The sequence below is a fragment of the Urocitellus parryii genome, chromosome Y (genome assembly GCF_045843805.1).
Source record: "Urocitellus parryii isolate mUroPar1 chromosome Y, mUroPar1.hap1, whole genome shotgun sequence".
NCBI lineage: Eukaryota > Metazoa > Chordata > Mammalia > Rodentia > Sciuridae > Urocitellus > Urocitellus parryii.
In genome coordinates, this window is record NC_135548.1 from 9621256 (window position 1) to 9634185 (window position 12930).

The 12930-nt window shown below is 48.3% G+C and overlaps 1 protein-coding gene and 1 pseudogene across 1 annotated transcript in view; both read left to right on the forward strand.

Annotated features, from left to right (window-relative positions):
• LOC144251157 (protein spire homolog 2-like) overlaps positions 1 to 3963 on the forward strand; it is a 31618-nt pseudogene extending 27655 nt beyond the window's left edge.
• Positions 3964 to 8900: 4937 nt separating this feature from the next.
• LOC144251158 (ribosome quality control complex subunit TCF25-like) overlaps positions 8901 to 12930 on the forward strand; it is a 38470-nt gene continuing 34440 nt past the window's right edge. Inside the window, 1 exon segment of the mRNA XM_077794248.1 lies at positions 8901 to 8912. Coding sequence (XP_077650374.1) covers positions 8901 to 8912 — 12 coding nt within the window.

A 12930-nucleotide genomic window follows, 5' to 3' on the forward strand; every position in this document is an offset into this window, starting at 1 on the left:
GAACACAGCTGGCCTTTTGAGCTCTGTGTGCCCACCACTGGGCTGGGCTTTATATATGTTACCTCAAAGGAGCTGAAATCCACCCCATGGACAGAGGAGTGAAGCTCAGTGAGGTCCACAACGAGTTCCATGCTGAGCACTGGGAGGTGGCACCAGGCTGACTCCGTGCCATACTGGATGGACAGGGCACCTACTGCGTGGTCAGTGGAGAGGAAAAAGAGCTCAGTTTGTAGACTTCCAAGGGGAAGAAGATTTGAAATGGACTCTGGCAGTCTTTTGGGGGGAGGGGGTACCTGGGGTTGAATTCAGGGGCACTGGACCACTGAGTCACATTCTCAGCCCTATTTTGTATTTTATTTAGAGATAGGGCTGAGTTGCTTAGCGCCTCTCTCTGCCTGAGGCTGGCTTTGAACTTGCAATCCTCCTGCCTCAGCCTCCTGAGTCTCTGGGATGATAGGCGTGCACCACAGCCTGTCCTCTGGTGGTGTGGATCAGCCCAGGATGTGTGTTTTCAGGCAGCTGGGGAGCTGGGAGCACGGGCAGCCAAGGGTGGGGACCGGGAGCTGGAGAGCCAGCAGGGGAGTCTTGCTGCAGCAAAGCCTCCTCAGAGAAGGTGGGAGCTGTCTGACTTCAGAAAGCCACAGAGTGCTTGGCCCCAGGGAAGGGATGCAGCTGGTGGGGCCCTGCTCTTGGGCTGCGTGAGCAGGACCCTCTGTGCAGGAGTTCCACCACCCCGTGGAGAGCCTGGCCCTGACTGTGGAGGAGGTGGTGGGTGTGCGTCACGTGCTGGTGAAGGCCGAGATGGAGAAGTTCACCCAGGACTAGGAGCTCTTCAGCAGCCTGAAGAGGGGGAAGGTAGGGCCTGGGACAGCTAAAGGTGGATCTCTCCTGATGGGAGGTCAGGGGCAGGCCAGTGTGGGCAGGACCTTGGTGGGCCGTGAACACAGCTGAGCCCCAGCATGCCTTCCCTCACAGATCTGCTGCTGCTGCCGAGCCAAGTTCCCACTCTTCTCCTGGCCGCCCACCTGTCTCTTCTGCAAGAGGTGAGCCTTCAGTGCACCTGACTACCAATTAACAAGGAGGAAGAGGAGTGGGCCTGCGGTGGGCAACCCACATGATGGTGGGATGTTCTGTCACCTGCCGTGGCTGTTGAGTCCTTGAGCTTGGTCAGTGCCACTGAGGAGCTATTTTTCCTTTGCATATATTAGGGGTGGATTTGTGGGACTCAGCCTCCCCCCATGGATTCCCACAGTGGGCTTCCTGGGCAGAGCAGGCAGGGGCTTCAGTGGAAATAGGGACTTGTCTCTTGGGCATCGATTTCCTTCATGTGTTGTGGGAAGCTGCCTGGGCTCTTAGCCAGACACACAGGGGCCCTCTGGGCAGGAGTCTGCCCTTGACTTGCTTGTTCGTGGTGGCTCTGTGGGCAGGTGGGTTAGCCCTGGACCCTCCTGGTGGCCTAGGAACTCTGTGGGCCTTTCTTCTCAGTAGCAACGCCAGCCTTCCTGTAGATCTGCACGTATGTGCTGAAGCAGCATCTCCTTGGCTTCTCGAGGCCGGGAGGATACATGTGAGGGTCTCTGTCCTCCCTCCGTGCTCCTCCCTGTGACTAAAGACCAGAAGATGGTAGTCTTGGGGAAAAGTAGGCTGAGGAATGGAATTTTGAGTTCTATTTAAATTAAACATAAATAGCCAAGAGGCTCTGACCTTCAACCCAGATGGGGTCACAGGCACCTTCCAGCTGGAACAAGATGGCAGAATGGGAAATGGTGGTTTCCAGGGTACTGGCAACACACAGGAAGCATCTAGGTCTGGGGTCTGAGCCAGGATCTCCTCAGGGCAGGAGGCAAGGCTGAGCGTGGAGGGAGGACTGGCAGCGGAGTTCTCAGGGCACAGCTGCATAGAAAGCCCCCAGAGAGGTCTCCTTGAGCCGCTGGAGGAGAGGTGCGAGGAGATGGCTGAAGCTAGGGACAAATCCATCCTAAGGCAGGCCCTGGCAGGCAGCCCCTGTGCCCATCTGCTCACCACTGGCTCTGTAAATAAAGCTAGTCAGAGCACACCCACAGCCACGCACTTACGCATTTCTCATTTAGCCACATCTGAGATGTTCACTGTCCTGCCCTTTACTGAAGTGTTCACTTACCTGTGTCCTAAAGATTCAGTGGAACAACCAGGCAGGGTGGCACATACTGTGATCCTAGTGAATAAAAAGGGCTGGAGATATCTCTCCATGGTAGAGCCATGCTAGGTTCAATTCCCAGTACCACGTGGCAGGGGCACATGCAGACTTAAAGGAAAGTGATAGGTACTCAGGCCCAAGTGTCATGTCGGTGTCCACTAGCTACCGCTGGAGTGCCATGATTTTGGAGCATGGGGTGGAAAGGCAGGCGGGTCTTGCCACACAGGTGAAGAGTAAGTCACTGGAGTCGGCATTTCTCCAGGCCTCACAGGTCATTATGGAAAGACCTGAAAGGACCAAACTGCTTCCAAGTATCTTCATTGTTTCCCAGAACACAGCTGAAGAATGGGAATAGCCGAGTGCGGTGGTGCACACCTCTGATCCCAGCAACTGAGGCTGAGGCAGGAGTATCAGGACCATAAAATAAATAAATAAATAAAAAGGAACAAAACATACGCAAGAAAAAAAATGACGTGGTATCCAATCAGAGATTGCCAGGCAAACAAAAAATAAAACAAAATTAATGACAACTGGGCTGGGGCTGTGGCTCAGCCGTAGCGTACTTGGCTGGCATGTGTGAGGCACTGGGTTCAATTTTCAGTACCACATATAAAAAAGAAATAAAATGAAGATCTATCAACAACTAAACAATTTTTTTTTAAATTAATGATAATGTATTGTTGACTTTTTGGTACTAGGGATTGCACCCAGGGGCCCTTTACCTCTAACCCGCATCCCCAGCCCTTTTGATTTTTTATTTTGAGATACAGTCTTGCTAAGTTGCTTAGAGACTCACTAAGCTGATGAAGCTGGCCTCAAACTTGTGATGCTCCTACCTCAGCCTCCTGAGTTGCTGGAATTATAGGTGTATATCACTGTGTCTGGTTGTTGTTATTATTTTTTTAAACATTTTTTTAGTTGTTGATGGACCTTTATTTATTTATATATATCAAACCCAGTGCCTCACCCATGCTAGGCATGTGCTCTACCACTGAGCTACAATCCCAGCCCCTGTTATTATTTTTTAATATGGTGCTAGGGATGGAACCCAAGGGCTTGCACATGCTAGGCAAATGCTCCAATACTGAGCCAAGTCTGCAGCCCCAACCCAGGGGTTTGTTGATGGAAAAATCAATGTAGGACATTCATTCCAAAGGACATAGCCCATTGTTCTAAAAAATGAGTCTGGATGATTTCTCACACTATGGAGAAGAGATGTTGGTGTATCTTTATAGAATAGCTTACACAATACCTCACTTCCATTTGTAAATAATTTTGTTATTTGTCTAGAATAGTTTGGAGGATGAAGGCTGTATTGCTAACAGAGATCACCTCTGTGGGTGGGTAAATTGAAACACTGATGTTTGAATCTTCTATGAGAAAACCTTTCCGTATAACATTGGGCATTGGACTACAAGCATGTTGAATGATGCTGGAAACTGAGCATCTCAACAAGAGGCCTGTGCTTAGATGGTGCTTCTCAGTGAGGCGGGTCTGGCACACCTCAGTATGGATGCATGAAGACTACAGCCAGATGCACCAGGAGCAAACTGAGGGGCTTAGGGACACTGGGTGGGAGACCAGGAGGAGGAGAAAAAGAGCCAGGAGTGAACCATGAAAGCCCAGAGCCACCTGGCATCAGGCAGATTGCAGGGGTAGTTGCAGGGTCTGGGGTGGGACCCAGGGGCCTGGAGGCAGTTGTGCCTTCCTGGGCCTTTTCACTGCCTCTTCTGTTCTCTTCCAGAGCCATCTGCACTTTCTGTAGCATGAAGGTGAGGCTCTCCTAGGATCTGCAGGGTCTCTCCCAGCTGGGATAGGCATGGACCAGCGCTCCAGCCCCACAGGCACCTTGCCATCACTTCCTCCAGGCAGACTCTGCCCTACACTTTCCAGGCCTGCTAGGCTTTTTAGGAAGCAGTTAACATTCCATGTGAGGAGGTCGCCCCTCTTGAAGCCTCCTTCCTGGGAGTGCCTTCCCCCAAATCTGTCGTTGCATTTGTGGCCCGGTGACATGCAGCATGCACCAAGGTGAACAGACAGCCTGCAATTTATTTATGTTAATGAATGAATTTTTGTGATACATGGGATTTAACCCAGGAGTGCTCTACCACTAAGCTACATCTCCAGCCTCCTTTTTAATTTTATCTTTTTGGGGATTTTTTTCAGGGTAGGGGTACTGGGGATTGAACACATGTGTGCTTTACCATTGAGCCATATCACCAAACCTTTTCATTTATTTATTTTTTTTAATGTTGAGACAGGATCTTAACGAAATTGTTGAGGGCCTCACTAAGTCTCCTGAGTCATGGGAATTACAGGCGTGTATCACTGTTCCTAGCTTATTCTATTTTGAAACAGGGTCTTGCTAAGTTGCCCAGACTCTCCTCCAACTTGCAATCCTCCTGCCTCAGCCATCCAAGTCAATTGGATCACATGTCTATGCCACCGTGACTGATTTGGCTTTGTTTTAACTTAAGTCTTCAGCAATCACAACTTCGGTGGCCCAAATTACACATGGTTCTTTTCTGGCCAAACTGCAAGTTTTTTCAAATCTTTCTGCTATGTTTTTTTGCACACAATTCTCATGACAACCCTGGCTAAAATCAGCCAACAATGCCCATGCTGTAGCTTGAATGCTGTGCTGCCTTGAAATTTCCCCCACCAAAATAAATAAATAAATAAATAAATAAATAAATAAATAAATAAATAAATAAATAAAAATAAAAAAATAACACTAGTCCATCCCCTTTCAAGGCAGCCTCACAGTTTCAGGGCATGGACAAAATGTAGACAAGTTCTTTGCCAGAGTGTCATCCGTGTGGCCTCTGGTCCAATTCCCAACAGTCCTTGTTCACCTGAAACCTCATCAGTGTAACTGGGAAGGAAGGTTCCACTCCTTGTCACACTCCACAAAAGCTCAGGAGACAGACTGCTGAAAGGAAACAGCCTCGAAGCTGGCTTTGTCTCAAATCTCCATCTCTGGGGGCTTATGAGAGCAGTTTTTAGAGGGGAGAATAAGGGCACAGTGGTTCAAAAGGCAGAAAATCCCTTTTCTAAGAGCATGCTCACCTCTGTTGCCTCCTTATCACATTAAAGGGAACCTTGACCTCCTGGGATCAGTGTCTGTATTTTCTTTTTGGATTGGCAATTACCTTTTGAGCTGAGGTGAGGAAAGACTTAGCAGAGGGCTTTCTTTAGAATTTACAATACCATGAGATGGGGTAGTGTAGGGACGAGGTTGACAGAGGAGGAGAAAGTAACTTGAAGAAAAACATCTTTCCATGGGAATTGAAGGGAATACTTTTGTTTGTTTAAAAAAAAACTTCTCAGAATTATGGTTACATCAACACAGTCTTTAATGTCTACTTTCCTATCAGCATTCTAGCTAATGTGCTCCAACCAGAATTGCCCATTATTCTAAGATTATGGCATTCTAAGCTTTTCCTAGAATGCTTCTCTTAATTTTTAAGTTCCTCCTGGAAACCAGCTCCAGAGGCTCTGACCCCACTGTCCCACACCAACTCTGTGTGCTAGTCAGCTTTCCACCACTGTGATAGACTGCCTGAGACAAACAACTTAGAGCAGGAAGTATTTACTTTGGTCCACAGCTGTCTCTGCTGCTCACATCTCTTGTTACTTTTGGATCTGCAATGTCCCCCAAAGTATCGAAGCTTGGTCCCTAGGTGGTGGCACTTTATCCAAGATGGCTTGGCCCCGACACTTTGGATCTGTGGTGATGCAGCACATCATAGTGGCGAGCACACGGCAGAGCAGAGCTTCTCACCTCATGGTGGCTAAGAAGCAGAGAGGGAAAGAAGGAGCTAAGGTCCCAGTACCCTCAAGGACATGCCCCCAGTGAGCCACTTCTTCTGAACAGGCCCCACCTCCTAAAGCCTCCACCTCTTCTCAATAGTGCCACCACCTAGGGACCAAGCTTCGAGACTTTGGGGGACATTCAGATCCAAAAGTGACAAGAGGTGTGGGCAACAGAGACAGCTGGGAAGGCTCTGAGGGGTGGGATTATCCTGGGAGGCACTCAGGCACCCTGGGTCTCCATCTGGGAGGCCAGAGGCCAAGCCTATTCTCTGATTCCACCCCAGTCATTCTTCCCTCCAGGCCCTACCACACCTGGTTTCATCCTGACCATTCTCCTCGGTGGCCCCAAGGGCCCAGTGACACTGGGTGGTCCTAGTACAGGGAGAAGCAGCTCTGTAAACAGGTGCACATGGCCACTCTTGGCCTCACAGCCTGGGATATGTACAAAGACTGAGTTATTGCAGTTAGTATATTTTCTCAAGGTGGGAGCTTGGCTCTAAAGGACTACCTGTCTTTCAGGACAGAGAAAGTCCTCCCTGGCTCCACTATAAGGGTGCCCATCACAAAATAAGGTTCCAGGGCCCACTTCTGTCCATAAAACCTGGTCATCTTAGGGTTGCACACAGAAGAGCTGCTGAGGTCACTGGCTGCACCTGCTGGTCCAGAGGACCCTTTGGTCTCATTTCTCAGCCTGTTGCCCTCATTCTCCAAGGAGATGATGTGCCTGGGGCTCATGGGAGCTGGTGGCTCCAGGCAGGCTCTGTGCTGAGCACCTTCCTCCTCACACACACCCTGAGGTGGTATGGTACTCACTGCACTTTCAGATGAGGAAAGTGAAGTATCTGGACGCTCACTCAGGAATATGCTAAGACCTTAGCCGAATCCTGTTGACTCCAAGTTGTAACATCTGCCCAGGGTTGGAGGAGACCCAGAAGGAATATGACTGGTAATAGATGGGCTTGTGGGAAAGAATATTCCTATCATTTGGGTTCATGAAATTCAAACACATAAAATTAGAGCAGCCAATAAAAATCACCAACTCCCACTACTTTGAGCCCCCTCACAGACTGCGTATACTCACATTTTTTTAAAATTTATTTTTTAGTTGTAGTTGGACACAATACCTTTATTTTATTGTTTCATGTGGTGCTGAGAACCGTGGAGCCACTACCCCAGCTCCTTGTCCCCATATTTTTATTCCTGTTTAAAATTAAGAAAACAGGCAGACAGGGTTAGGAATTTTCCTGTCAGAGCTGGTAATAAAAAGATTATGTTTAAAAATTAATAAAAATTACAAAGCTCATGTTTGTGCAGCACTCTCAAGGGTAGATGTTCCTGGGAGCATCTATTGCCATTACTTCCTGATTCTACAGATGCAGAAATTGCACCGGGCAACACATCTGTTCACATTGCCAACCATGGGTAGACCCAGGTTCTGATCCATACAAGCAATGAAATCCCTTGTACAAATAGTGGAAACATATCTTGGGCTGAGCTCAGGGGAGCTGCCTACAGCACCCACACAAAGCTCTTCCTGAGACTACTCAGGCAGTGAGTTCAAAGTCAAGGAGAGCAACCAGTACTTCGGTCTTCAAAGCCAGCCTTAGCAATGGTGAGGCACTAAGCAACTCAGTGAGACCCTGTCCCTAAATAAAATACAAAATAGGGCTAGGGATGTGGCTCAGTGGTCGAGTGCCCTGAGTTCAATCTCCAGCACCAAAAAAAAAAAAAAAAAAAAAAAAAAAAAAAAGATTTGAAGGAACATAACTGACAGCTTCTATAACTCCTATTCCAGACTCCTTCAGACTGGTCTCTAGAAGTCTTCAGTCATTGCCCAACACTTCGCTTGTCCCTCCACACAGAGTAACTCAAGATCTCCCTTCGCGCTTTGTGGGGAGGAAGGGTGTCTGGGAATCGAACTCTGGGAAGCTTCTCGGTTTAGATGTGCTCACTCCTATTCAGTAGAGAACTATCTCTTTGCAGCTTAGAGGTGTGTGATGATAGAAGTGAGGCTGGGGTGAGCAGGGGCGGCGTCAGAAAGGAGGGGGTCCCCTCACTGCAGAGGGGAGGGTGGGGCAGCGGCGTCTAGGGGCAGAGTGCCAGGGCAGAGTGCGGCTGTTGACTGCGCTGCAGTGAAGGGGTGGGGCAGGGCTTCCTGATTCGGGTCTTCCTAGATTTCATAGTCTAGCATCTCCAAGACCTTTCAGTTTATTCATAACACCTCTGCCTAACCGGGGATGTTGCATCTTGCTCCTTCCTGCCTCCCTCACCTAGGCGTCCGCTACAGGGAGGTAAAGGAAAGTGAAATGCCCGCTGGTCCCACAATGTTTTCCCCTTAGCACGGGCCTCATCTGTAGTTTCTCATTTGTATGGGTTATCTGATAGTGGCTTCTCTGAGCTGGCAGGTAGCATGACTGTTTTGCTCACCTTGTTATCATTCTCAGTTGCCCCTGAGTTTTTATCGGGTTGGCAAGTTAAAAGGCTATAATGTTAAAAGACATTGTGGAGTATGGAAATTGTCCTTAGATAGTTTGGGTATTTGCTTTAAAAGTTGTTGACCTTGCCACTTAAGCGCTGGTCTAACCCCATAGTCTGGTGGAGGTGGGACTGAAGTCCCTTCTTTGAATTCTCTGTCTGTACCCGATCTCTTCTGTTTCTAGCCTGAAAGTAACTCTCCCCAGCTTTCTATTTCTTTTTTTTTTTAAAGAGAGAGTGAGAGAGGAGGGAGGGAGAGAGAGAGAGAGAGAGAGAGAGAGAGAGAGAGAGAGAGAGAGAATTTTTTTAAATATTTATTTTTTAGTTCTCGGCGGACACAACATCTTTGTTTGTATGTGGTGCTGAGGATCGAACCCGGGCCGCACGCATGCCAGGCGAGCGCGCTACCGCTTGAGCCACATCCCCAGCCGATATGGTAGTACAGGTACTTCATGTGTCCATCCCCGGGTTCCCTAATTATGGACACTTGGCAACTACTATCTGCCTTAGACTTTCACTCCCTTCTCTCCAGGGATGACTTAAAAACATCCCAGACAGCACACCACTTGCCGATAAACTTGCCAGTCCTGTTTCTGACAACTCTCAGGATGCACCACTTTTCATCCTGTCCCATTATTACCAGCTCAGGATCAGTTGTGAAGTCTGCCACTTCACAAACCTTTTGTCCTTATTCAAATGCCCTCCAGATTGTCTTTAAGAATAACTCCAAGGCAGAGGGCATTTACATGTTCTGGGTACCACTCATTTCTTCCTCACAGTCTGGGAAGGGGGGTGATGTTGACAGCAGTGGTGACATCTTCAATTTATACTGGGCTGTGGCTCAGTGCTGGATCCCTTGCCTCAGGCATTGGAGGCAAGGGCTCCATCCCTAGCACTGCAAAAGAAGAAAACAGAAAAAAAAAAAACCCACATACACATAATTAAATTTAGGCTTTTTTATTTGAACCTTGTGCTCTCTAAACCACACAATGATATTGTCCCTGCTGGTGAAAATTGGTGGGTGAATAGAGAAATAGAGGTGTTCAGGGTTATGAAAAAAAAAGAAGAGATGATTGTATGTCTGAATGGGAAAAAATTGATGCTTATGTGAATCCCTCCTTGAAATCACTCTGGTCCAAGAGATTGGCTTGGGGCTTTGTGATTGTGTAAGCCTTCTGCTTGTTGTGTGGGGTGTTTTGTTGTTGTTGTTGTTTAGTTTTGACTTTTGTACTGGGGATTGAATCAGGGGTATTTTATTACTGAAGCAGGGTCTTGCTAAATTGCTGCATGTCTCACTGAATTGCTGAGGCTGGCTTCAAGCTGGTGGTCCTCCTGTCTCAGCCTCTCCAGTTGCTGGGAGCTTGCATTGTGGTGCTGGGTATTGAGCCCAGGGCCTCATGCATGCTAAGTATCCTCTTCCACCAAACTGCACCCCTGGCCCCTGTTTTCTGAGGATATTAGTATCACTGGCTTAGGTCTCCTTCCCAGTCTCTGGATTTGTGCATGAGCTCTATATCTGTATCCATGTGTCCAAATGCACCTGACCTTACAGACTAGGGCTTACCTGCTCCTCAGGCTTCCCTGTCTCTGTTGAAAACCACATGCCAAGATCAGCCACCTGGAAGATGTCCCTGGTCTCTTGACATTTGTGCAAACCATTGAAAAGTCCTGCGTGGCTCTAAGTGCACAGTATCGTGACCCATTCTTCCCAGTCTCCACCTCTGCTTGTCCAGGCTGCCTAGACAGCTCTCCTCACTCGCTTTTCTAGCCTGCTCTGCTCAGCCACACTGCCCTTCCTTTGCTGCCCTCTATGCCTACAGTTCCCCACGTTCAAGTACCAACACATGGCTGGATCTTTCCTCCCTCAGAGGCAGAGTCTCTTCCCCGTCACACCGCCATACAGTCTGATCATGGTCACAGTTGCCCTACAGTCCCATTCCCTCTATTCTGGCCCTTTTCCATCTCCTGGCAGTTACCTGCGAACATACTGTATACATTACTTGTTTGTTCTTTGTGTTTTGCATGGGTTGCTTCCAGGTTCTGAAGTGTCTGCTTCCTGAAAGGACTTTGTTGCTAGCTGTGTGTCCTCACCACCCAGCAGGCATGCACAGAGCTCCTCCTGGAAGACCGAAGGCATGACTTCCTCAGGGTGCAGGCTCCTGGGCTGTAGAGTCAGTGACTTCCATTCCAATGTGGGATCCACCTCTTCTGGATGTAGGAGCATTGATGAGATACCTGATGAAAGCTTTGGGGATGCTTTCCTTGGCCTTGTGGGACTGTGGTGAAGACATGCTGGGCCCTCAGTGGGCACTCAGCAAGCACGGAAATGATGTGATGTTGAAATGGAGGAAGCAAGAGAGCTTTTCTAGAAGAAAAGCCTCCTGGGTAAATGGACACAGACACCTATAGGCCTGGTCCCCACCTGCCGCCTAGAGTGTGGACCTTGGTGTCATGCATGGCTCATGGGTGTTCCTTTGGCTTTGGTTAGAAATCACCTTTACTGTCTCAGTCAGGGAGTCCTAAAGACAGCTTATTGAAGTTAAGTCAGATGAAGTGCAGTCAGATGCACCCCAGGGGTATGTAGTGAGTCTTCACAGGGGCATGCACAGCATGAGTGCCACACCACATTCTGAGAGCTTGCCACCCTGCAGCCTGTGCCCCCTTTCCCTACATGTGTGTGAGTCCTGCCTGTGTATGCATTTCCCACCAGCAGAGTCTTCCAGAATGTGCTCTTTCCTTCTGTCCTCGCTTGCTTAGCCTGTGCTTTTGAGTTTCATGCAGGCTGTGGGTTTTCACAGTCAGCTCCTTCTTGCTTAGTAGCAGTGAATTGCAGGGTGTTCATCCGTGGTGTTTCAGGGGTCTGACTCAGTTCTGGTTTGGGGCAGCTCTGCCTGGAGTTGCTGAGCTCTAAGGACAAGTGTTTTGTGGGTTCGGGTTTCAGTTTGGCTGATGGGGCATCTACAGGGAGAACTGCTGCATCGGGAGTGGATGCGTATACCTGGACCAGCAGGTGCTGAGCGCTCCTCCAGCATTTTATCCCACCTGCCTATGGGCTGTGTGAGGCTGAAGGTGCTCCAGCCTCCAGGGAATTGGTGTTGGTAGCCTATGCCCCCAGCCCTCAGCAGGGACAGTGCTCCTCACTGGCTTTTGATTTACATTTCAATAAAGATGTTGTTGGGTGTCTTTCCATGTGCCTATTGTCCATTTGTTTGTCTTCTTTTTATTAATATTTTTTAGTTGTAGATGGATACAATATCCTTATTTTATTTTTATGTGGTGCTGAGGATCGAACCCAGGGCCTCGCATGTGCTAGTTGATCGCTCTACCGCTGAGTCACAACCCCAGCCCCTGTTTGTCTTCTTTTGTGAACCGCCTCTTCACATTTTGCTACCTGTGGTGGATTCCCAGGCTGCTCTGTGAGCATGGAGCACTGACACCTGGGCAGACATGTGGCTGCTCATCTCGCTGCTGCCTATAGATTCCAAAGAGGTTCTATTTAATCAATTCAAGTGTTCTATGGATTTTTGCCCTTATAACTCATAGGTGGAAATAATAGGAGTGTTTTCACATGCACAGGCCCCAGTTTGATCCCCAGCACCATGCATATGTGCCTGTACACACAGCATTTGTTAGTGTTCTGTATGAGGAAGCAGAGGTGTGCATGACATGGAGCTGCTTCATGACTGCACAGCCGGAACATGAATGTATTGGCCTGACCTCATAACTGACCTAAGTGCTGTGGTGGGCGGGCTTGCTTACAGGGGGCATGTAACCTGATGCAGTTGGCCCTCCATACCTGCAGCTCCCACCAACCACAGGTCAAAATATATCTCAAACTCACAGCTGTGCTGCTTGTGTGTAGATGTGTTTATTGTCATCGCTCCCTGAACAGCACAGTGTGCAGGCTACTGAGACAGGATTTGAGTTAGGTTAGGTATATGGTGATGAAGAGGAGAGGCAGAACACACAGGTTTGCACAGGCTCTGTGCAAACACGACACATTCCATAGAGGGGACTGGAAACATTCCCCCACCCCCCTGCGCATGCACAAATGCTAAGGGGTGACAGTGCAGTGCAGCCATTGTGAAATGATGTTATGCAGCAGGACATCTTAGTATTTGGGACAAGTCGCTACTTTGACATGCTGGTGGAAACCAGATACCTAAAAATCATGAGTTTACTTTATTGCATTGAAAAATTTTCCCTCAGTCCCTTTCAAAGAATTGTGTGTGTATGTCTGTCTTGTTTTCGTGTACAGTATAGTTGCTGTTCCCTGATGGTAATTGAAATATGTTTAAATTGTGCTATTAAATAATTTTTTTTTAAAATAAATTTCAGTGTTCAGGCTGCTGCTGTTAGGCTGGAATAAAGACTTGAAATGCTGTGGTGGTTTTAAACTTGCCAACACTGTGTCATCTTTATTTTTGATAGTCATTTGATTTTTTTTTCCTTTGGTACTGGGA